The sequence below is a fragment of the Pollachius pollachius genome (assembly GCF_949987615.1).
Source record: "Pollachius pollachius genome assembly, chromosome: 7".
Classification (NCBI taxonomy): Eukaryota; Metazoa; Chordata; class Actinopteri; order Gadiformes; family Gadidae; genus Pollachius; species Pollachius pollachius.
Window position 1 is genome coordinate 1412057 of NC_136940.1, and position 21458 is coordinate 1433514.

The following is a 21458-nucleotide window of genomic DNA, read 5'->3' on the forward strand; positions in this document are numbered from 1 at the left end:
TTTGTACCACATGATGTTGCTGCATTGAACCATAAATCTGCTGCAAAGTTTTTGCAGTAAAGCAATTATTGCAGTTGACTCGCGTCTTTACCGGCTTGTCAACTTACACAGGATGGTAAATATTTAAGCATCTTTGCACCCAACACACATTCATATTTCATCAGTTTTCTTGCAGTTTACTCTCAAAGCAAAGTGTTGGACTGCATAATTATTTCAGTTTAGCATTTCTTCCAAGCTATTACTTCCATAAATACGGGAATTTGAGTTATAGGCCCTCCGAGGGGTAATTTGAGAAAAGCATGAATTAATGAATACAAGCAAGATGGAAAATAAGCAAAGCCCACAGTCAGTAGCCCACAGCAGAGAGACTGGGTCCTCACACAGCTACTGGTCTGGTCCTCACTGGGCTGGTCCTCAATGCAACTGGTTTGGTCCTAACTCTAGCTGGTCCGGTCCTCACTGGGCTGGTCCTCAATGCAACTGGTTTGGTCCTAACTCTAGCTGGTCCGGTCCTCACTGGGCTGGTCCTCAATGCAACTGGTTTGGTCCTAACTCTAACTGGTCCGGTCCTCACTGGGCTGGTCCTCAATGCAACTGGTTTGGTCCTAACTCTAACTGGTCCGGTCCTCACTGGGCTGGTCCTCAATGCAACTGGTTTGGTCCTAACTCTAACTGGTCCGGTCCTCACTGGGCTGGTCCTCAATGCAACTGGTTTGGTCCTAACTCTAGCTGGTCCGGTCCTCACTGGGCTGGTCCTCAATGCAACTGGTTTGGTCCTAACTCTAACTGGTCCGGTCCTCACTGGGCTGGTCCTCAATGCAACTGGTTTGGTCCTAACTCTAACAGGTCCGGTCCTCACTGGGCTGGTCCTCAATGCAACTGGTTTGGTCCTAACTCTAACTGGTCCGGTCCTCACTGGGCTGGTCCTCAATGCAACTGGTTTGGTCCTAACTCTAGCTGGTCCGGTCCTCACTGGGCTGGTCCTCAATGCAACTGGTTTGGTCCTAACTCTAGCTGGTCCGGTCCTCACTGGGCTGGTCCTCAATGCAACTGGTTTGGTCCTAACTCTAGCTGGTCCGGTCCTCACTGGGCTGGTCCTCAATGCAACTGGTTTGGTCCTAACTCTAGCTGGTCCGGTCCTCACTGGGCTGGTCCTCAATGCAACTGGTTTGGTCCTAACTCTAGCTGGTCTGGTCCTCACTGGGCTGGTCCTCGTGCTGCAACCGGTCTTCAGTGGTCAGGAGGACGGCTCTCCCTCAGGACGTTTGGTCTTCAGGACGTTGTCTTCAGACCTCAGGACGTTTGTTTCACCCTCCGGTTCTCCTGGGGACCCCACCCAGGTCCTCACACCACCTATTCTCCCCAGAGATGAACACCTAGCGACCTGTGAACCCCTCCTCCATCCCAGCCTCTCCCCTCGCCCTTCCTGGTCCCCCGCCGTGGCTCACGTCCAGCGCGGGTCAGAATCAAACAACTATCTGCTGCAGCGTGTACCGTCTCAGGAGTAAAGTGGAAGTGTTTTCTGCCAGCCCCGGTTATTTTCCCCTGCTCTTCACAAGTGCATTGTGGGCCGCGGCGGCGGCGGCTCCATCCATCACCGGGCGTCTGGCGGGAGACGGGGCACTTCCCCGCCGACGCCTCCTCCGGTTGTGCCGGAGTGGCTCTTTCAGCCCCCCCCCCCCCGGGGGCCGGCTGATGGACACACCGGTCAGCTCCGACAGCCGGCTGGGGACCGGAGGTACTCCTCCGCCTCCCCCACCTCCTCCCCCTCCTCCCCTACACACCTCACCCCCCCCCTCACCTCCTCTGTTGTCCTGTTACCTCTGTCTCCTTCTCCTCCTCCTCCTCTCCCCCACCTCCCCCGCCTCTCCCTCCTACTCTCCCTGCACCTCCTCCTCCTCCTCCGACCTCTTTTACTCATCCCTCACCTCCACCTCCTCCTCCTCTTCCTCCTGCCCCCCCCCCCCCCCCCCCCGTCCTAACTCCCCCCTCCCACCACAACCTCTTCTACTCCTGTTGTTTTCTCCTCCTGCTCCTCCACCTCCCCTACACACACCCATCCACGACTCCCTCCCCTGTCCTCCCCCTCCATCTCCCCGTGGATGTGGTGTGGAGGTTGTTGGGTCCTGTGGGGGAGACGGGTGAGGAGGTCTCTCCCCCCCCCCCCCTCCACCAAACAGCAAACTATACAAACTATGTAAGAGCTCCCCTCAGCAGGGGGTCGGTCTCATCGATCCTGTCTCTCCTCCTCCTCCTCCTCCTCCTCGTTCTGCTCCTGGGGAAACGCTCCGACGCTGCAGCAGAACATCTCAGACGACATCACGGTTCGTTTGTCTTGCTCTCTCGGACCAGAGATAAGTTTCGGCAGTTAGCTTGACGATCGTGTTACAGACTCCCGGTCTTTTATTGGCTGGATGGCGGGATTAGCTGCTACTCAGAGCTAGTTAGTGTGTGTGTGTGTGTGTGTGTGTGTCTGTGTGTGTGTGTGTGTGTCTTGGTGGGAGACACTAATGTTGAAATAAATCTACTCAAATTGAAGTCTGCTCGAGCTTCAGCCAACCAACTGATTTTATTTCAAAATGTTCACTTGTCCTTTTTCTACACAAGGAACCCAGCAGGGAGAGAGAGGGAGAGATGGGGAGAGAGAGAAGGAGAGGGAGAAAGAGAGAGAGAGGCAGAGAGAAAATGAAAGAGGGAGAGAGAGAGAGCGAGAGAGAGAGAAGGGGAGGGAGAGGCAGAGAGAAGGTGAGAGAGGCAGAGAGTGTGTGGAGGGTAGGTGATGTTTGTTGGGTTTGCTGTGTAGAACTCTCTGGCTCTTTATGTCTGGGTTGGACCTGACAAGAAGAGACGTCTGTACAGCGCATCAAATCCTGCATTCAGTCAGAGCACAAGGAATTAAGCCCTGGTAGAGATCTCTCTTAAACACACTGTCCTCTCTCTCTCTGTCTCTCGCTCTCTCTCCCCTACTATTCCTCTCCCTCACCCTCTCCCTATCTCTCCCCCTCCCCCCCCCCACTCTCTCTCCCCTACTATTCATCTCCCTATCTCCCCCTCTCCCCCCCTCCCCCTCTCTCTCCCCTACTATTCCTCTCCCTCACCCTCTCCCTATCTCCCCCTCTCCCCTGTGTGTGTGTGGAGAGGCAGCCCGTCTGCTCTCAGGAGGGCTGTGTTTAAGCAGAGCTACGTCCCGTACTGAGGGGAAACTCCTGCGGTTGGAGGCGACAACTCTGGTGTCCACCTGTCGGGGAGGGCCTGGCCTCCGTCTCCTCCTGGTGCTCTGCAGAGGGGGGGAGAGAGAGGAGGATGGAGGGGGGAGAGGAGGATATGGAGGGGGAGAGGCTGTGGTGCTCCCAGCACGAGGCTCTGACCTGTGGGTCTGCTGAGCCAGATGACCTTTGACCCCTACCTGGCTGATGACATCATCACTCCTGGACGAAGCCTCTTGTGTCTCCTAGGGAGGAGTGAACAGCTGCTTGTGATTTGGAATGTAAACCTGAAGCTCAGTTTATTATAATGAGCCTGATTTGATTTCAGTGTTTCAGTTTAGCCAACGAGATACAGATGCTGTTTGTTCACATGGCTGATGAATAATACATTTCTAAGTCTTATTGAGCTGTTATTATGAAACTCTGACAATAGTAATAATCGATCTATCTTTAAATATATGTATAGATATGTATTTGTAGTATTTTAAATAATAAGTAGTATTATCAATAATTATCTATAAGTATCTTATTGTTTAGATCGATTTAATTTAAATGAGAACGTCATAACAATAGACGTTGGCTAATTCATACGCTATGAAGTCTTTTAAAAATGAAAGACTCGCGAGATCCATTAGTGAGAGAAAAACACGTGAAAACTGAACTAATGGCGCCCTCTGTCTTCCAGTAACGTCGAAACAACAGCGATTCAACACCATCACGATGGCTCTTCACCTTTTTAAAGGTCGTTTACAGTGAATATCTTCTAGATTGTTCGTTGCATTGAACAAGGCCAAGAAGTAAATAAGTAAAAATAGGTTTATCTTATGTTGTTTTTTGAATTATAGATGCAAATATAGTGATAATACTTACTAAATGTATTTCCCTACCTGGTGTGACATGAATGTAAACATCTTGTCTCACCCATCCTTACCCTTCCTCACCCCTCCTCCCCCATCCTCGACCTGGAGCCTTGAGCTGGGGGTTGGGGGGGGGGGGGTGTCTCCAATCAGCCGTCAAAGTCACGCGGTGCTGTCCCTGATTACAGCCGATCCTGCGTGATCTGGCCTCGGTCGCCGTGGTTCCAGACATCAAAGCAGGCCACTCTGACGCCGGCGCTAATTAGACCGCCGCACGGGCACGTTTCATCAGCCATGTTCTCCCGAACACTGAGCGTCCTCATCTGAGAGGAGGAGGAGGAGGAGGAGAGTTCTGGGTTCTTGCTTCTGAGCGGAGATGAGATCGCCCTGCAGGAGTCATTAGAACATCACAGCTCAGCAGCGTCCAGCTCAACCGCTGACCCCAGGCCAGCCGGGACACCACGCTCATCCAGAGCGAGATGAGCACTAAGACACACTAAACACACTGCAACCACGGCAGGCTCCGCAGCCCACCACAACGGGAACACAACGCTGCTAATCTCTGGAAAACACAAACAGATTTGATTGCCCCGCCCCCCAGTGGCAGCACGACTAAACCTGGCTGCTGATTGGCTCTGAACTTGCCTTGAACTCGGAAATTATATTGTTAAGCTTTGTCATCATCGTCCGAAATATGTGGACTGTGGTTTCTGATGCAGTGCTGTTTTAGTAAAGTTTGTCTCAATGCTTTTACACATTGCGCTAAATTACGTTTTTTCGGCGTGAGCAGTAAGGGGGCCTCATACAAATAGTAGCCTAGGGGCCAATGCCCACCGTAATCCGCCACTGGCTTCACCTCTTTATCAGGATGTTTTCCCGGATCTTTGTCTGTAAATCTGACACAATGTATAGCTCTGACATGACGGCTGACGAGTCATCTGCCCGGACCAAGACACGAGGTTCATAACGACACGGACACACCGTCAAACACGGCCGTACGTCTCCGCACCGCAGGCGTCCCGCGGCGGGGGTCGTTAGGGCGATAAACCGAACCGCGCTCGATGTGTCACAATAAATCGTCTTAAATAACCTGCAGAGGGGACACAGATGGAGGAGAGAGTCAAGCGTGAGGTTTGAACTCGAGCGGGGATTTTCCAGCGGGGTCCGTTGGGCCGTGGCCCCCGCGGTCAGAGCAGGACGCTCGGACACTGAGTCTCCGGGACGAGGACAGTGTGCTCCTCCTCCGTGATCCTAAAGGAGCTAATGACGCTGGGGAAGGACCGTGATGCTGAGCGGAGGAAACGAGGCTGACATATGCGATATGCGACCGAGGATTCATATTAATACAATGAACACGGAATAGCCTGTCTGCCGGGTACATGTTTGATACCCCAGATGTCACAAGACATGGACTGAAAAGGGCTTATTATTCATCATCAGTGGTGTTCAGTGGTCAGCCACGTCAAACCGACACAACGCGTAAACATGTTTCTACCCCGTGTATCTCAATGCAGTATTTAAGTAGTGTATCAGTCCTCAAATACTCACCAACCCTGGATAAAGGGGTGGACGTTTATTCTCGTTGTAACGGCACAAGGGAATTATATAATATTTAATCCCAACACCTGAGACGATTTGTTTGACTCTGTTGCAGTACGACTGTCACTCCACACGGGGGCGGCATGGGTCTTGGTACAGTGACTCCAGAGATAGTCCTTATATCCTTAAATGAACAACAGGTTATATGTGGAATAGCGGGTCACAACAAACTAAACCTCCATTCAGCGAAGAGGTGTGCACATGGTCAATTGTATGACTGTCACTATAAGGTCATGTTTAATTATAGTACGTAGATATAAATACGACTTATATAATACCTAAATATTCACATTTAGGTGATTTATCTTTCGTTTTGTTTGAAGTCTTTGGTTTATTGTCAGACTCACATGTCAGCAATGTGGTTGACTCGTTTTGACTCAATCAATTCAAAGTAACCCTTCCTGGCAGTTATTACAATGTTATAGAAAAAGAATCACAGACGTATTGTTGGTTTTGCTGCAAATGTTTATAATCGTTCAAAATGGTGTTTGTGCAAAAAATATGATTTCAACAAAAAGTCTCAATAAGTTTTCTCTTGGATTTCTAGATTTAAAGAGGTGAGGACTAAATACATTTACATTTACATTAAGGGCATTTAGCGGACGCTTTTATCCAAAGCCACTTACAACGAGTACATTTGTCTGAAGAAAGGGAAACAACAATATATATCGCTGTCGGTGCAATAAGGATGTTCATAGAACAAGTGCCAAGCACTTAAAATTGCTAAATTAATCCATTCCCCGTATTCAACAAAGATAGGTAGGATTAGATGCTACACGATGCTAAGTACTATTTTTAAGTGCCAGGATGTACAACATACAATAAGTGCGTACATAAAGTGCCAGGACATACAAACATACCATAGGTGTGTAGAAGAGGTGTATTTCGGAGAGTAAGTGAGGCGACAGGGCAATGGGGGGGTAAGGACGGAGGGTATGCAGCGTCCAGATGACCTCTGAACAAGTGAGTCTTCAGTCTCTTGTGGGAGCTGCTCAGCGACTCTGCGGTCCTGACGTCGGCAGGGAGCTCGCTCCACCACTGCGGTGCTAAAACAGAAGATGTGTGAGTTCGCTGTTCAACCTTTGCTTGCTCTTAGCGGTGGCGGTACCAGGCGTCCGGCTGAGGTAGTGGAGCGGAGCGCTGGAGCTGGGGGGTGCGGTCTGACCAGTGCCTGGAGGTCGGCTGGGGCGGTCACTCACACTACCTCACACTGCATCTCAACCGGTACCTCCCTGTAGCTCAACCTGTACTCACTGTAGCTCAACCTGTACTCACTGTAGCTCAACCTGTACTGACTGTAGCTCAACATGTACCTCCCTGTAGCTCAACATGTAGCTCACACTGCAGCTCAACATGTACCTCCCTGTAGCTCAACCTGTACCTCACTGTAGCTCAACCTGAACTCACTGTAGCTCAACCTGTACCTCACTGTAGCTCAACCTGTACCTCACTGTAGCTCAACCTGTACCTCACTGTAGCTCGACATGTACCTCCCTGTAGCTCAACCTGTACCTCACTGTAGCTCACTGTAGGTCAGAACTGTAGCTCACACTGTACCTAACTGATTCTTACACTGCACCTCAAACTAGCTCAGACTGTAGCTCACTGTAGCTCACAACTACACTTTGACAAGCTGGCATACCGCTAAAAACAGTGCCTATAAAAACCACCAGAAGACAAAACAGCATTAATAAAATAAGAAGCAAATAATATTGTGGCGGTAGGGCTATTCAGTGTCTAATGGTATCAAAAACAAATCATAAAATAAGGGTGGTGAAAAAAACTAAAAAACAACTCAAGTATATATCTTTAACAAAGTGATCCGACAAAACACAAGGCTTAAATTATCCGGAACAAATCCCAAGAAAAAAAACAATGAAAACTGTTGAAGAAACAACAACAGACACAGGAACAGGTATATACAGGGTATATGAGTACAATTGTCCTCTGAATACAGTGATGGCCACCCTTATCCAACCTGAGCCAAGCCATACCTCACAGGGAACTCATTCCTCGGAACTCTTGCAAGCCAATCAACGGGGCTGTATCTAAAGTTCGGTATAATTTGTTTGCTTACTCTTCAATAACACTCTTCGTACCCCCCAAAAATCCTAAACTCAAAAGCTGCCTCGTCGCTCCTCAAACCCCGTTGGCAAACGGGACGCCGGACTCCTGGTTGATGCTCTCCTTGACCTCCAGGGGCAGCGAGTCAAAGAGGTGGTCCTCCACCACCAGGCCGCTCCGGCGGAGCAGCGCACACTGCCCCAACTGGAGGGGCAGGCGGTCCAGGCAGTTCCCCTTCAGCTCCAGCTGCGTCAGCTGCGCCAGCTGGCCGATCTTCTCGGGGATGGTGGAGATGCAGTTGTGGCCGAGGTTCAAGGTCCTCAGTTTGGTGCACTTGAAGAGCTGCTTGGGCACCACCTCAACCTTGTTGCCGGAGATGGCGAAGTACTGGAGGCTCTGCAGGAAGCCCACCTCCAGCGGGATGACCACGATGGAGTTGTGGCCCACGTCCAGATAGCGCAGCTTGGGCAGGTTGAAGAGCGACGAGGGCAGGGACTCCAGCTTGTTGTGTGAGAGGTAGAGTGACTCCAGGTTCTTCACGTGGCTGATGGACAGGGGGATGCTGATGATCTTGTTGTGGGAGAGCTTGAGGCAGGTAAGCCTCTTGAGGTGCTGGAAGCTGATGACCTCCTCGATGCTCCGGATGTTGTTGGACTTCAGGTGCAGCTCCTGCAGGTTGGTCAGACTGAAGATGGCGTGAGGGATCCGCTCCAGCTCGCAGTTGTGGAGCTCCAGCTCGGCCAGGTTCATCATCTTCTTGAGGCTGTTGAGCACCAGGAGCTTGGTCCCGTCGTTGTCCACCACCAGCTTGACGAGGTGGGGCGACAGGTCCGTGATGTTGGTGGGGATCTTGGTCAGGTTGCTCTTGAGGTGCAGGGTCTTCAGGTGGCGGAGGTCGCGCAGGGACTCCAGTCCGATCATCTTGTTGTTCTCCGAGTTCAGGTTGCCCACCAGATACATCTCCCTCAGACTCTTCAACAGGTACACCCAGGTGGGGATCTCGGCCACGTCCGTGAACTTGACGTGGAGGCAGCGGAGGTGGTCTCGGAGGAACACGAAGGCGGTCTGCTCCACCTTGGCGGGGCAGTGGTAGAGGTGCAGCTCGTGGAGGTTGGTCATCTGCGAGATCTTGGCCGTGATCCTGGCCTCGGGGATGAGCTCCAGCCGGAGGATCTCCAGGTCTGTGAGGTCGAACACGGCGTCCGGGACGCCGGACAGCATGAAGAGGTGCAGCTCCAGCTTCTCCGCGGCGTTCCGCGTGACGTGCTGCCGCAGCTTCTCGAAGGTCCACTCGTGGTTCAGGCTGATCTCGCGGAGCTTGTTCTCGCTGACCTCGGACAGGAAGACGCCGAAGCGCTTCGAGTACAGCTGGTCGTACTGGTCCACCATGTGCAGGAGGAACGCAAAGTCGTTCTTGACGTCCGGTATGTCGCTGAAGCTGCTCTCTTCCCGCACCTTCTCGAAGGAGTACTCCTTCAGGGGCCGGCGGAACAGCCAGAACAGCGTGTAGATGCAGACCACGCCGTACACGCAGATGAGGGCGATGTAGCTGACCAGCAGCTTCTTCAACATGAACGCCATGTTGTGCGTACACTGGAACTTCGAGTAGCCGGTTAAGTGTTTAATCTCCGGCTCGCACACGTGGGCGAAATTGATAGCGGCGACAAAGGTCATGGTGTAGCAGAGGATGAGGATGAACTTGACCGTCTTGATGACCGTCTGCGCGACGTAGAGCTTGTAGATCAGGTCGCTGTCCTCCACGTGAGCCCGGAACTTCCTGACCTTCTCAAACAGCGCCTTGGCCTGCTCGCCGTCCTTCTTGTCCAGGATGGTCATCGCAGGCACCTCGATCACCAGCTTCTCGACGGAGAACTGGACGCTGGACTTGACCAGCACGGCGGGGGTGGACTGGTTGGGGCTGCCCTCCTCGCTGCTGGTGGAGAAGTGTTTGGGCAGCGAGGACGGCCCGACCAGCCGCTGCTTATTCTCCTCCGAGTGCTCGCACGCCGTCTCCGACAGCGCCTTGGTCGTCCACGGCGACTCGAAGCACTTGCCCAGGATAGAGACGAAGTGCTCGATCTTTGAGCTGGTCTTCGGGTACTTGAACCAGAAGTTGCTGCTGACCATGAGCACAATGGTGTGGATGAGCGCCAGGTAGGGGAAGTACTTGGAGTACCAGGGCAGCGCCACGTGGTAGCACATCTGGTTCACGAAGACGTACTGCTGGAAGTCCAGCGCCGTCCGTACGCCCGTGGGCTCGGGGAAGCCCACCTCCACCGGCTCGCCGAAGACATACTTCCGGAAGACGTCCGCCGGTCGGCCGTCGGCCAATAGCGCGGCGGCTGCGTCCAGAGGGGCGGAGTGGACGTCAAAATGTCCGCCGCCGCCGGGGTCCTCCGGCGCCTCCTCCAGGATGGGCAGGCAGACCACCTGGTCTTTGGTCAGCTGCATGGTCCCCGCAAAGATGGCCAGCATTAGCATGACCACGCCCAGGTAGTCCATGAACACGTCCCACCATGGCTTCAGGATCTTATAGGTGGGCTGGATGTCGTTCAGGGAGGCCACCTCGGTCAGGGTGAACATACCTGGAGGACACAGGGAGCAGGGAGAGGTTATCAGAGGGAGGAGGATGGAAGTAAAGGAAGGAAACGTAACACACCTGGAAGATATAGAGGTCAGGAAGAGGTTATTACAGAGAGGGAGGGAGGGGAAGGAAGGAGGGAGGAGAAGGAGGGAGAAGGGAAAGAGGGAAACCAAATGAGAAGGAAGGAATCTAGGATAGGAGGGAGGGAGGCCCGGAGGGAGGAATGAAGGAAGGGGGAGAGGGAATAAGGAAGGATATAGAAGGAAATACATAATAAAAGAGAAACCGTAAGGCAGGGAACTGCCTACTGTATTTTTGTGGCAACAATTGAAGCAAGTTCGCCTCATGAAGCAGGTTACCAGCAAAACAGCAAACTATCGTCTGCTATTTTGCCATAAACATTACTGTGTGACCTATTTAACTGTGTGTGTGTGTGTGTGTGTGTGTGTGTGTGTGTGTGTGTGTGTTCTCAGATAACGTTACGACGTAATAACTGTGCATAGGTTCAATCTTACTTATGATCACATATTCATACATCCATAAGCGAAATCAATGAATGAGAACGCACATGGTCCTGTCAGCGTCCCCCTTCACGTCGAACGAGTGAACTCCCATTTGGTTAAGGTTCATAATAACACGTGTGTATTAGTATATATACTGTGACTGCACTCCGGAGGAGTTCTCTGGTAGATCGTCGAGCTGTGGAGGCGCTACCCGGACGATTCGGTTGGGACAAGTCGGGACACCACGAACGGTTTACACCGAGCAAAGAGCTTTAAGATTGGCAGTCATCCAGATTACGTTCACATGCATTCGCTTCTCAATCTCTGTCCCCAACGTGTATTTCACGTTGTGGCGACGAAGCCTCGTCTGTATTCAGGCTCTGTTCATCATTAATGGTGGCGGTTTACGCAGCGGAGACTTAAACGGCGGTTCACCATTGTCGGCTTTACGCACCTTCCGCTGACAAAGATCCGCTTATGAGGACCTCCCCCCCACCGCCGCGTCTCCTCCCGGCGGCCGGGTCCCTGTTCGGTAACCGGGTCACTGCTCGGTAACTGCGGCGTGTTTACTTTACACTCGAGGAACGACGGAAGATTAAAACCTCCTCCTGCGGCTCCTCACGGATGATCCAGTCGAGACGCAGGGTGACACACTCAACTGAGTCGGCGCACTGGGTGCCCGGGATGCGATCAGACTCGCATTGTAGCCATCCTCCTCATCAACATCATCATCATACTCTGTTATCCTCGAGCCGACGTTACCGTGTTGTGGAGGGTCTGAAGACCTCCGCGGGGTCCAGGTCTCTGCTAAGGAGCGTGTCGGTGAAGTTCCGGGTTCCCCTCGCTGAGTGGTGGTCGACCGTCAGGCTGCAGCGTCGGTGCGGACAGATGGTCCGAAACCCGCGGTCACAAGAGGAACTGGAAGCGTTTGTGTCTGCAGCGTGTTGTGCAATGAACCCTCGTTAACACGCGTTTACAGGCGGCGGGTTAGTGTCTCCAAATGATGTGGATCGGGAATGTTCACGATGCCCGGAGGATAATGAAATACCGCGTAGGAAGTGTTGATGAACGCGAGAGCAGTTGGCATATGAACGTGAACTGCTCATTCATCCAGTCATCATAACTAATCCCTGCTGTGTCAGCTGCCAGGCTTCATTAGACCCAGTGACTCGTTCCCCTTTCATGGAAATAACAAAATGCCCTGCATTAAACCTATTGTTCTCATGTCTATGTACATTTGACCGATATATTTCACTTACAGAAACGGAGATGTAAACAGGCTGATATACTGCAGGACACCACAGAGTAGCTTTGTGTGGTGTTGTTGTCGATCCCTCAGACCGCCAGCAGATAGCAGCGTTTCACCGAACCCCTGTAAGTAACGTGGACCGGGTCACTGTTAACCTCTAGGACGTGGTGAGCTTTAATGTGACGCATTAAAAATGATGAATTCCATCGGATTACTTTATAATTGAGCCCACTTCATCCCTACTTCCTGTCTGGGATTAAGTTAGTACAATATTATATTGGTGGGCATCAGTAATAGTATTCCAATTCACCAAGCCATCATATTTCTCATTACATAGTTAGGAGAATATTTAAGATATTAATACACATTTGTTTTAGATGACTGGCCTTCTAACAGCACGCAATGCCGTATTTATGTAAATTATTGATGTGGTTTTTAAAATAGCATTCATAGTGTGAAACAACAGAGCAGACACATTCGAACTATAAATAAACCAGCTATTTTTTTTATTATCTAACATGACAAAATTGCTTATAAAAATACATTTTCCTCAAGTTCAGGCGTGTGTGTGTGTATACTTCATGAACCAAATAATAATTGCATAATAACAGCATAACATTCCCTTTGGATGGCTAGCGCCATAAATATTAGCTCCCTATAACAGAACAACATTTCCATGACACTGTCGCGAATGGTAGGAAACGCTAGCTGAATCCCACACACACCGCTAGCATCATGAGGTACGTTATGAGTTACCCTGATCGTCTCTGACTGGACCTTAAGTTTCTTAAGTCTCAAGCTACTTTAAGGGAAGCTTTCTCTTACTTAAAGGACAAGGCCTACGTGGTTCTGTTTATAGGATGGTTAACAAAGAAACTTTACAACAACCAAAACAATCTTTACTCCTGCCTACATAGGTCCTGAACAGCGAACAGCAGGCGTCCTTGTGCTGATCTCCACGGTGCTGTTCAGGTCTGTTGTCGTCCCAAAGCATCAAATCTGCCATGAGCGTTTTAACTTTAGTGAGACGTTTTATCCAAAGTGACAAAATGTGATTACAGATACATGAAGGAATAGCTCGTTAAGGAGCAGGTAGTAATAGCTTTTTCGGGAGCAGGTTGGAATAGCTCGTTAAGGAGCAGGTAGGAACAGCTCGTTAAGGAGCAGGTAGGAACAGCTCGTTGAGGAGCAGGTAGGAACAGCTCGTTAGGGAGCAGGTAGGAACAGCTCGTTAGGGAGCAGGTAGGAACAGCTCGTTAAGGAGCAGGTAGGAACAGCTCGATAGGGAGCAGGTAGGAACAGCTCGTTAGGGAGCAGGTATGAACAGCTCGTTAAGGAGCAGGTAGGAACAGCTCGATAGGGAGCAGGTAGGAACAGCTCGTTAGGGAGCAGGTAGGAACAGCTCGTTGGGGAGCAGGGCGTGTGTGTTTGTCACTACAGGAGCCTGTCCTGGTTCCTTGAGGGTTCAGCCATCATATAAACATAGATCCATGTCAGCCTGGTTCCAGAAATACAAACTCACCGTCAACCCAGCAGTCACCAAATAACAAGAGTGTTCAACTTTGACACCACACTGATGAGAAGCAGTATGTCATAATACTGATATAAAGCCTAATGTCATGGGATGACATCATAGCATGGCATCACCGATACATGGTATGACATCACACTGACAAAGAGCCATGTGTCACACAACATCACGCTAATATAAAGCATGTTATATGGTCATAGTAAGACGTCACACTGGTCGTATGACACAACACTGATATGGAGCAGGATGTCATAGAATGACATCTTAGTATAACATAGCTCATAGTATGGCTCCGGTCATACTCACACGCAACATGGTACTAAGCATGACCTCCGGGAGACTGACGGACCTGCGGACGGGAGAGCCGGCACTTCGGGTCAGGGGGCGTAAGGCATGCCGGCTCACTCCGTCTTCATCTGGGCCCTGACCTCGGAGGGCAGGGTCTCGAACAGCGTGTCCTCCACCAGCAGCCCGCTGCCCTTCAGCGCGCGGCAGCTGCCCAGCTCAGCGGGCAGCGCCTCGAAGTGGTTCCCCTTCAGCTCCAGGTGCGTGAGCAGCGCCAGGTAGGACACCTTGGGCGAGAGCAGGGACAGCGCGTTGTTGCCCAGCTTCAGCGTCTTCAGCTTCTTGCAGAAGAAGAGCTCGTCGGGGAGGTTCTCGATCTTGTTGCAGTTGACGGAGAAGTAGAGCAGGCTCTGGAGCACGCCGATCTCCGGGGGGATAAAGCGGATGTCGTTGTTGGACAGGTCCAGGCAGCGCAACTTGTTGCACAGGAAGAGGTGCGAGGGCAGCACCTCGATCTTGTTGTGGCTGAAGTAGAGGCGCTCCAGGCTGCCCAGCTTCTTGATGTGCTCGGGGATGTACGTGATGCTGTTGTACCACAGCTTCAGGCAGGTGAGCTTGCGCAGGTGCTGGAAGCTGACGATCTCCTCGATGCTGCGCAGGTTGTTCTCCTTCAGGTCCAGCCCCTGCAGGTTGGACAGGCTGAAGATGGCGTGGGGGATGCGCTCCAGGTCACAGCGCACCAGCTCCAGCTCCGTGAGGTTGACCATCTTCTTCAGGTTGTTGAGCATGACCAGCCGCGTGCCGTCGTTGTACAGGTGCAGCCGCAGCAGGTGGCTGGACACGTCCACGATGGACTGGGGGATCTTGGCCAGGTTGCTCTTCAGCGTCAGCGCCTTCAGACACTTGAGCTCGCGCAGCGACTCCAGCACCACGTTCTTGGAGACGTCGGAGCTCAGCGAGCCCGTGAGGTAGAGCTCCTCCAGGCTGCGCAGGCCGTACAGCCAGCCGGGCAGCTCCCTACTGTCGTCAAACTTCACCCGGAGCACCTTGAGGTTCTCCTTGAGGAAGGAGGTGGCGGTGGTGTGCAGCTTCAGGCAGCACTGGTACAGCGACAGCTCCTGGAGGTCCTCCAGCTTGGAGACCGAGGCGGGCATGGTGACGTTGTAGATGATCTCCAGCTTAAGCGACTGCAGCTCGGTCACCTCGAAGATGGTGTCGGGCAAACCGGAGAGCATGAAGAGCTGCAGCTCCAGGCGGTTGTGGGCGTTGGTCACCAGTCGCTGGCGCAGCTTCTCCGCCGTCCACTCGTGGTTGAGGTTGAGCTGCTTCAGCTTGTTCTCGCTCACCTCCGACAGGAACACGGCGAAGCGCTTGGAGTACAGCGGGTCGTACTGGTCGATCATGTGCAGCATGAAGGCGAAGTCGTTCTTGACGTCGGGGATGTCGTCGATGCCCGTCTCTTGGCGCACGTACTCGAAGGAGTACTCCTTGAGGGAGCGATAGAAGAGCCAGTAGGAGGTGTAGAGGCTGGTGAGGCCGTAGACGGCCACGAAGCACAGGTAGCAGTAGGACAGCTTGGAGAACAGGTGGGCCATGGTGTGGTTGCAGGAGAAGTGCGTGTAGCCCGTCATATCCTGGATGTCCACGTTGCACTTGACCGTGATCTGGACCTCCGACACCAGGATGCTGTTGTAGGCCAGGATGAGGAGGAACTTGAAGACCTTGACCACGGTCTGGCGGACGTACATGATGTACAGGATGTCCCCCTCCTCCACGTGCAAACGGAACTTCTTGACCTTCTCGAAGAGCGCCTTGGCCTGCTCGCCCTCCTTCTTGTCCATGGCGCTGGCGGTGGGCTTGTCCACCACGATCTTCTCGGGGATGGAGCGCAGGGACTGGGTCTTCTCCAGGGTGACCTTCTCCTCCGGAGCCACGCTGATGCTGCAGCGGCTGGCGCTCAGCTTCTGGTGGTCCTTCTCCTCCGGGTTCTCCCCGGACACCTCGGACAGGGCCCTGGTGGTCCAGGGGGAGTCGAAGCACTGGAGGCAGGAGGAGAGGAGGGGAACTCGGTGTCAGAGAGTACAGAAGAGTAGTGGAAAAGTGGAAAAGATGTTCAGAGTTCCCCTGGACTCTGAATAGCCTGCCCCACACCCCTCTTACGCACTTATTATATTTTGTATTAAAAATTAAATTACAATTAAAAATAGTACTTATCATTGTGTAGCGTCTTATCCTAGCTATCTGTGTTGTATACGGGGAATGGGTTAACCTAGTGATAGTTAGTGCTTGGCACTTGGTTCTAGGAACGTCTTTAATGTACCGACAGAGATACATTGTTGTTTCTCTTTCTTCTGACAAATGGACTAATTGTAAGTCAATTTGGATAGAAGCATCTGCTTAACGCCCTAAATGTACATTTAAGATAAATCAGATTAAAACGCCTATATATTTACCTTCCCCAGGATGGAGATGAAGTGTTCTATCTTGGAGCTGGAGCCGGGGAACTTGAACCAGAAGTTGCTGCAGACCATGAAGATGAGCGTGTGGATGAGTACCAGGTAGGGGAAGTACTTGGCGTACCAGTGCAGCGCCTTCTCGTAGCACATCTGGTTGATGAAGCTGTACTGCTGCAGGTCCAGGTCCGTCTTCAGCCCCGTCATCTCCTGGTGGGCCAGCAGGGACACGTCCTCCGGCTCCACCTCCGTCCGGTTGGGCAGTGCCGCCGTCTGGTTGGAGGCCATGGTCCTCTGGGGCAGGCAGATGATCTTATCCTGCATGACCTGGGAGACGAGTGGCCGGACAAGGGGGGCGGGGGAGGACATGGAGGAAGAACGGAGGATTTAATGAGAGACGGAAAGAGCGAGAAAGAGGGAACAAGAGATTGCATGAAGGAAAGAAAGAGTAAGCAAACTATTTAAAAAGACCGGAAGAGAAACAAAGAGGGAACAAACGTTTTAAGATGACCGAAGGAGAAAGAAAGAATGAACAAACTATTGAGGGAAAAACAGAAAGAAAGACATACAGGAAGAGAAGACGTGGGAAAAACAGTTGATCTGAAAATCAACACACAAACAGACTGACTGACCAAAACAAACCCTAACAAACTCACACCTATCCAAACACTCTTGAGTGGCTGAGTGCAACAAGATGGCGACCCCAAACAACCTTAAAGACTGATCCGTTTGCATCTATAGCCTATAGATGGTAGAGAGTCGTGAGGATGACTCGACTATATATAAAGATAGTATTCCTTAAGTAAATAATCATCACTTTTAGAAGTAGTTTGTTTTTATTTGATCACTGTTGCTTTAGGATTATTCCTGTTGTGTCCTGTTGTTTTAGGAAACAGGGATTACTGTAAGAGAGGATACAGTATGAGAGGACTCCCTATCCCGATTCCTGTAAGAATGTGGCCTGAGCGTGTTAAACGCGGCGGGCACGGAACGCTGCATTGTTCCACCACAGCTCTTTGAACTCCGATACGACTCCTCCTGACAATCCCAGGATGTCTGCTGCTAGCACTGATATCTGCCTCCCGATCTGACTCTCACCAAACGCCATCTCTCAGCTCCATCGGATGGCCAGCGTAATTAATTGTTCTCACTATTACAAACAGTTTGGACGCTCTCGCAAACACCGGGTTCTGGGATGACCGCAGGCCACACGCTAATCCTAAAAACATCTCAACGTTTTACATCATCCTGGCTTTCGGTTAGGGATTTATTGTTTCGGCTAATGGCATATTTAGCAAACACCGTAATACCATGGTTTCACTGCATGGTCCCACGGCAGGCCAGAGCGTTGTGCTTTATACACAGGCAAATAAGCGATAATAAGCTAACGTGACAAGTCAATGGGTTTTGGGGGCCTATGTTTATGAAGGAGGGGGCGATTTGGCGGGAGTTTCCACTGGTAAACAGAGGCTGCTCTGAGAGCTAGCTAGGCTGCACACTGGCCTGTTTGTCAAGCCATACAACTACATTTAGCTACTCTGCTAAATAAACCGTGGAAGTCTATACATGTCCCACTGATTCCTCTCCTTGGGGATTTGTAATAAGTATAAATGTTTAAAGTGAACTAAGTTTATAAGGGTAAGATATAGATTCCAATTAATTTGTTTTAAAGATTAATTTAATGACCTGACCTTAAGTCATCAAACATAGAGTCTTACTCAGTGGTTCCCTAAAGTTTAGCGTGGTTTATTCAGCCTTGGGTTAATGTGATGCAAGGTTCGTGTGGAAACATGGCTTTGTGCGACGTATGTGAGCCACAACCACACCCATTCCCTCTGCAGTCCTTGGGAAAGATTAGAAAAAAACTACTCTCAGAGACTCGGCATGTCTTTAAATCCCTATACTGTGCGTCACATTTGGTGGTCTGTGAAAGGAATGGCTTTTAAAGACCACCAAATACATTAGAACAAACACCGCAATAATAAATATTAAACATATGACAGATATCACGAGACGGTAAATGCAGTTGTATTTTTCTTTAAGCTTTGGACAGAATGTGGACTTTCTGTCTGTGTGAGAGAGAGAAGCTGACATATTTGTGGTCTGGCTTCAGACCATCAAAAGCAGAAACAGGACTATGCCATTATATCATCGGGCTGTAACATCCTTTGGTTGTGGAGATATAAACATTTTTAATGTTCCCCACTGTGGGACCATTGAACCTAGATTGGTTTTTCTCCATTTAAATACATAAGCAGGTGGTGTCTGGAAGGGTAGCCTAGTGGCTAGGGTAGTGGTCTGCTCCCAGCTGGAGCTGGTGGGTTCAGTCCCCTAATGCCTGCTCCTTAATGACCTGTCTCTGTACTGTCTAACCCCTACCTGCTCCTTAATGACCTGTCTCTGTACTGTCTAACCCCTACCTGCTCCTTAATGACCTGTCTCTGTACTGTCTAACCCCTACCTGCTCCTTAATGACCTGTCTCTGTACTGTCTAACCCCTACCTGCTCCTTAATGACCTGTCTCTCTACTGTCTAACCCCCACCTGCTCCTTAATGTGTGAGGGTGTGTGTGCGTGGGTGCCATCGTCGTGTGTGTGTGTGTGCGTGTGCGTCCTCACCTGTAGCGTGCAGCCGAACACTCCAATCATGAGCATGACGACAGAGAGGTAATCAGTGAACACGTCCCACCACGGCTTCAGAACCCGGAACGCCGGCTGCTGCTCCGAAAACTGTCGGAATTCCGTTACGGGAATCATAGCGCCTGCCGAGACAATGATAGGCCAGAGCAGAGCATGTTGCTTCCTGAGCGACACAACGACGGGCGTGCAACAGAACAATAGAACCGTCGCCACCTTCATGTCTGGAGAACCCCTTCGATTACATCACCTCTGACCTGGTACCTAAACTAACCAGCGCTAGCCTGATACCTAGTTAACCATCTCTCACCTGACCCCTTGTTAACCATCTCTCACCTGGTACCTTAACTATCCATCTCTTAACTTAAGCAGTTTTTATAACTTGAGTCTTTTCCAAATACTAAACCCGGCGATATCGAATGCATCACAACCCTTGGCAATTTCAGTTCTTGCTATGCACTTCCCTCACACACACACACACTTCCCTCCCCCCCCCCCCCCCCTCTGGTGGATGCAGTGGGCAGCAGCATTGTGCTGAATGTCATTAGGCGTTGGACAGGTCTGCGTCTCGGTGGGGCCGCTCAGTAGATCGATCAGCCAGGGTCTCCAGTTGCACCTCCCCAAACCCAGCCCAAAACCACAGAGTAGGCATTAAGGGGGGGATGCTCACATACAGAGCACAGTAAAAAAACCAAAGCATTTTCATTTAAGCGGACAGAGTCAAACGCTCTCTGTTGCGTTCCCGTGTCCTCTGGATACCTGACACACTTCCCCTTTCCCCCCCCCCTCTAGAGGAGTAGGATCCCCTCCCAGGTCACCAAGTCAGCGCTGACTTTTCTAATTGTGGACCGGAGTGATGTCATGTGACCACCGTCTGGTCAGGGTGGACGCCAGAGGTATACTGGTTGTGGTGTGTGTGTGTGTGTGTGTGTGTGTGTGTGTGTGTGTGTGTGTGTGTGTCAAAAAGAGACACACACACACATTGAATAGTCCAGATTATTTTGTTTTGGAAAATACATTTCCAAAACAAACCTCTATCGTATGGAAACGATTGTCCGTCTCTCCGCTTGGAATAAACGTTCTGGACATTGGGAGGCAGAAAGGCTTTTCTTTCCACCGGACAGACAGCGGGCCGGACGGACAGCAGGCAGGGCAGCGGGTCTTCCTGTCAGGAAATGTTGCGAATCTCAGATATCCAAAAACAGCCTCCTGCCTCCTCGTTTGGTTCACACCCAACAGGGATTTAACAAAGCGTGTGTAACAGCAAGGTTACCGATCAGAACCTCGCCGAACAAATCATTTAATCGGGGCCCATGACTTGTCAATGAGCTTGTATCGTTTTAAGGCGACCCAAAAAATGGGGTACGCATACAATAAAGCGAGTGAGTTTGTGATGGGGGGAGAATGACACCCATTCATCCAGCGTCCCCCTCTCACGTCCCCCTGAATGTAACGGGAGGATCGCTTCAAGGTAAAAGTGCCATCGCCCTCTAAAACGAATCTCACACAGACCGTGTGGCTTTAACATTGTAATGATCCTATATTTCGGAACCTCAGTGTGTCCGCTGTAAATACGAATACAGTGTCATAGTTGGCTTCCCATCAGAGGGGAGAGCATAGCGCTAGGCTCTTACTGCGGAGGAATCCAGCCGCGCGTCTTATCCTCGGAAAGGCGACGTCGTTTAAGACACAAAGTAGCCGGCGCTGCGGTAATGAAAGGTGATTTTACCTCATGAAGGGTGTAAGAGGGGGGTCTGTGTCTGGTCCAAGGAGACGGGCTGGTGGGGCATGACGTCCGGGCGTCCGCTGCCTGGTCCGTTATGTGTCTTCCTGGAGGAGCTGAGCTCGGCCCGGGCTACACGACATATAGGGGCGTGGATACCGTCCACACACACACGCACGGAGAGAGAGAGGGAGAGAGCCACACACGCACGCACCGGGAGACAAACACACTCACACAGACAGACAGACAGACAGACAGACAGACAGACAGACAGACAGACGGACAAATTGAAACACACACGCACACACACACACACACACACACACACACACACACACACACATAAAACATTTTGCTTAAGTTGTTTGACGGACTGGTATGTATGAAGTCCATTCATCACTGGGTGATCCTGTGGGATTTGGGGGGTTCTGACCAGTAAGGGGCTGGGTTGAACTGGCATACAGGGGGAAACCTCAAATCACCAAACTTCCCAACACATGTCATGGTTTGAGTGAGAAGCATACAATACGTTCAATATCAGGCCCTGAAGATGGTTTTAGAGTTCAAATGATGGAGAAGAAATTAGGAATCAAAATATATCATGAATCAAGCTAAGTCCTCAAGATAAGATACAATATTAAAGTGAAAAATAAATAGTTATGATTTCTCACAACAGATATGAGATACTGTGTGGGTTACCATGTTGTGTTAATTTTAATATAACATGTTTTTGATAAATGGGATCAACCATTACCAGGCAACGCTTTT

General features: G+C 51.0%; 2 protein-coding genes across 3 annotated transcripts; both read right to left on the reverse strand.

Moving 5' to 3' along the window:
* Nucleotides 1–7792: 7792 nt before the first annotated feature.
* On the reverse strand, nucleotides 7793–10309 carry lrrc8db (leucine rich repeat containing 8 VRAC subunit Db; the record flags this gene model as incomplete). Its single annotated transcript, XM_079739847.1, has 1 exon — nucleotides 7793–10309. One exon carries the CDS (start codon nucleotides 10307–10309, stop codon nucleotides 7802–7804), a length of 2508 nt encoding a protein of 835 aa, XP_079595973.1. The 3' UTR covers nucleotides 7793–7801.
* Nucleotides 10310–12599: 2290 nt separating this feature from the next.
* lrrc8c (leucine rich repeat containing 8 VRAC subunit C) lies at nucleotides 12600–20816 on the reverse strand. 2 transcript variants are annotated; one of them, XM_079739848.1, is made up of 4 exons: nucleotides 20697–20816; nucleotides 18950–19092; nucleotides 16332–16658; nucleotides 12600–15917 (listed from the first exon to the last, which is right to left on the reverse strand). In XM_079739848.1, exons 2-4 carry the CDS (start codon nucleotides 19085–19087, stop codon nucleotides 13995–13997), a joined length of 2388 nt encoding a protein of 795 aa, XP_079595974.1. In that variant the 5' UTR covers nucleotides 19088–19092; nucleotides 20697–20816; the 3' UTR covers nucleotides 12600–13994. The 2 variants fall into 2 exon arrangements, with proteins under 2 accessions (XP_079595974.1, XP_079595975.1); XM_079739849.1 differs by lacking the exon at nucleotides 20697–20816 and adding an exon at nucleotides 20000–20039.
* Between the last annotated feature and the right edge of the window lie 642 nt (nucleotides 20817–21458).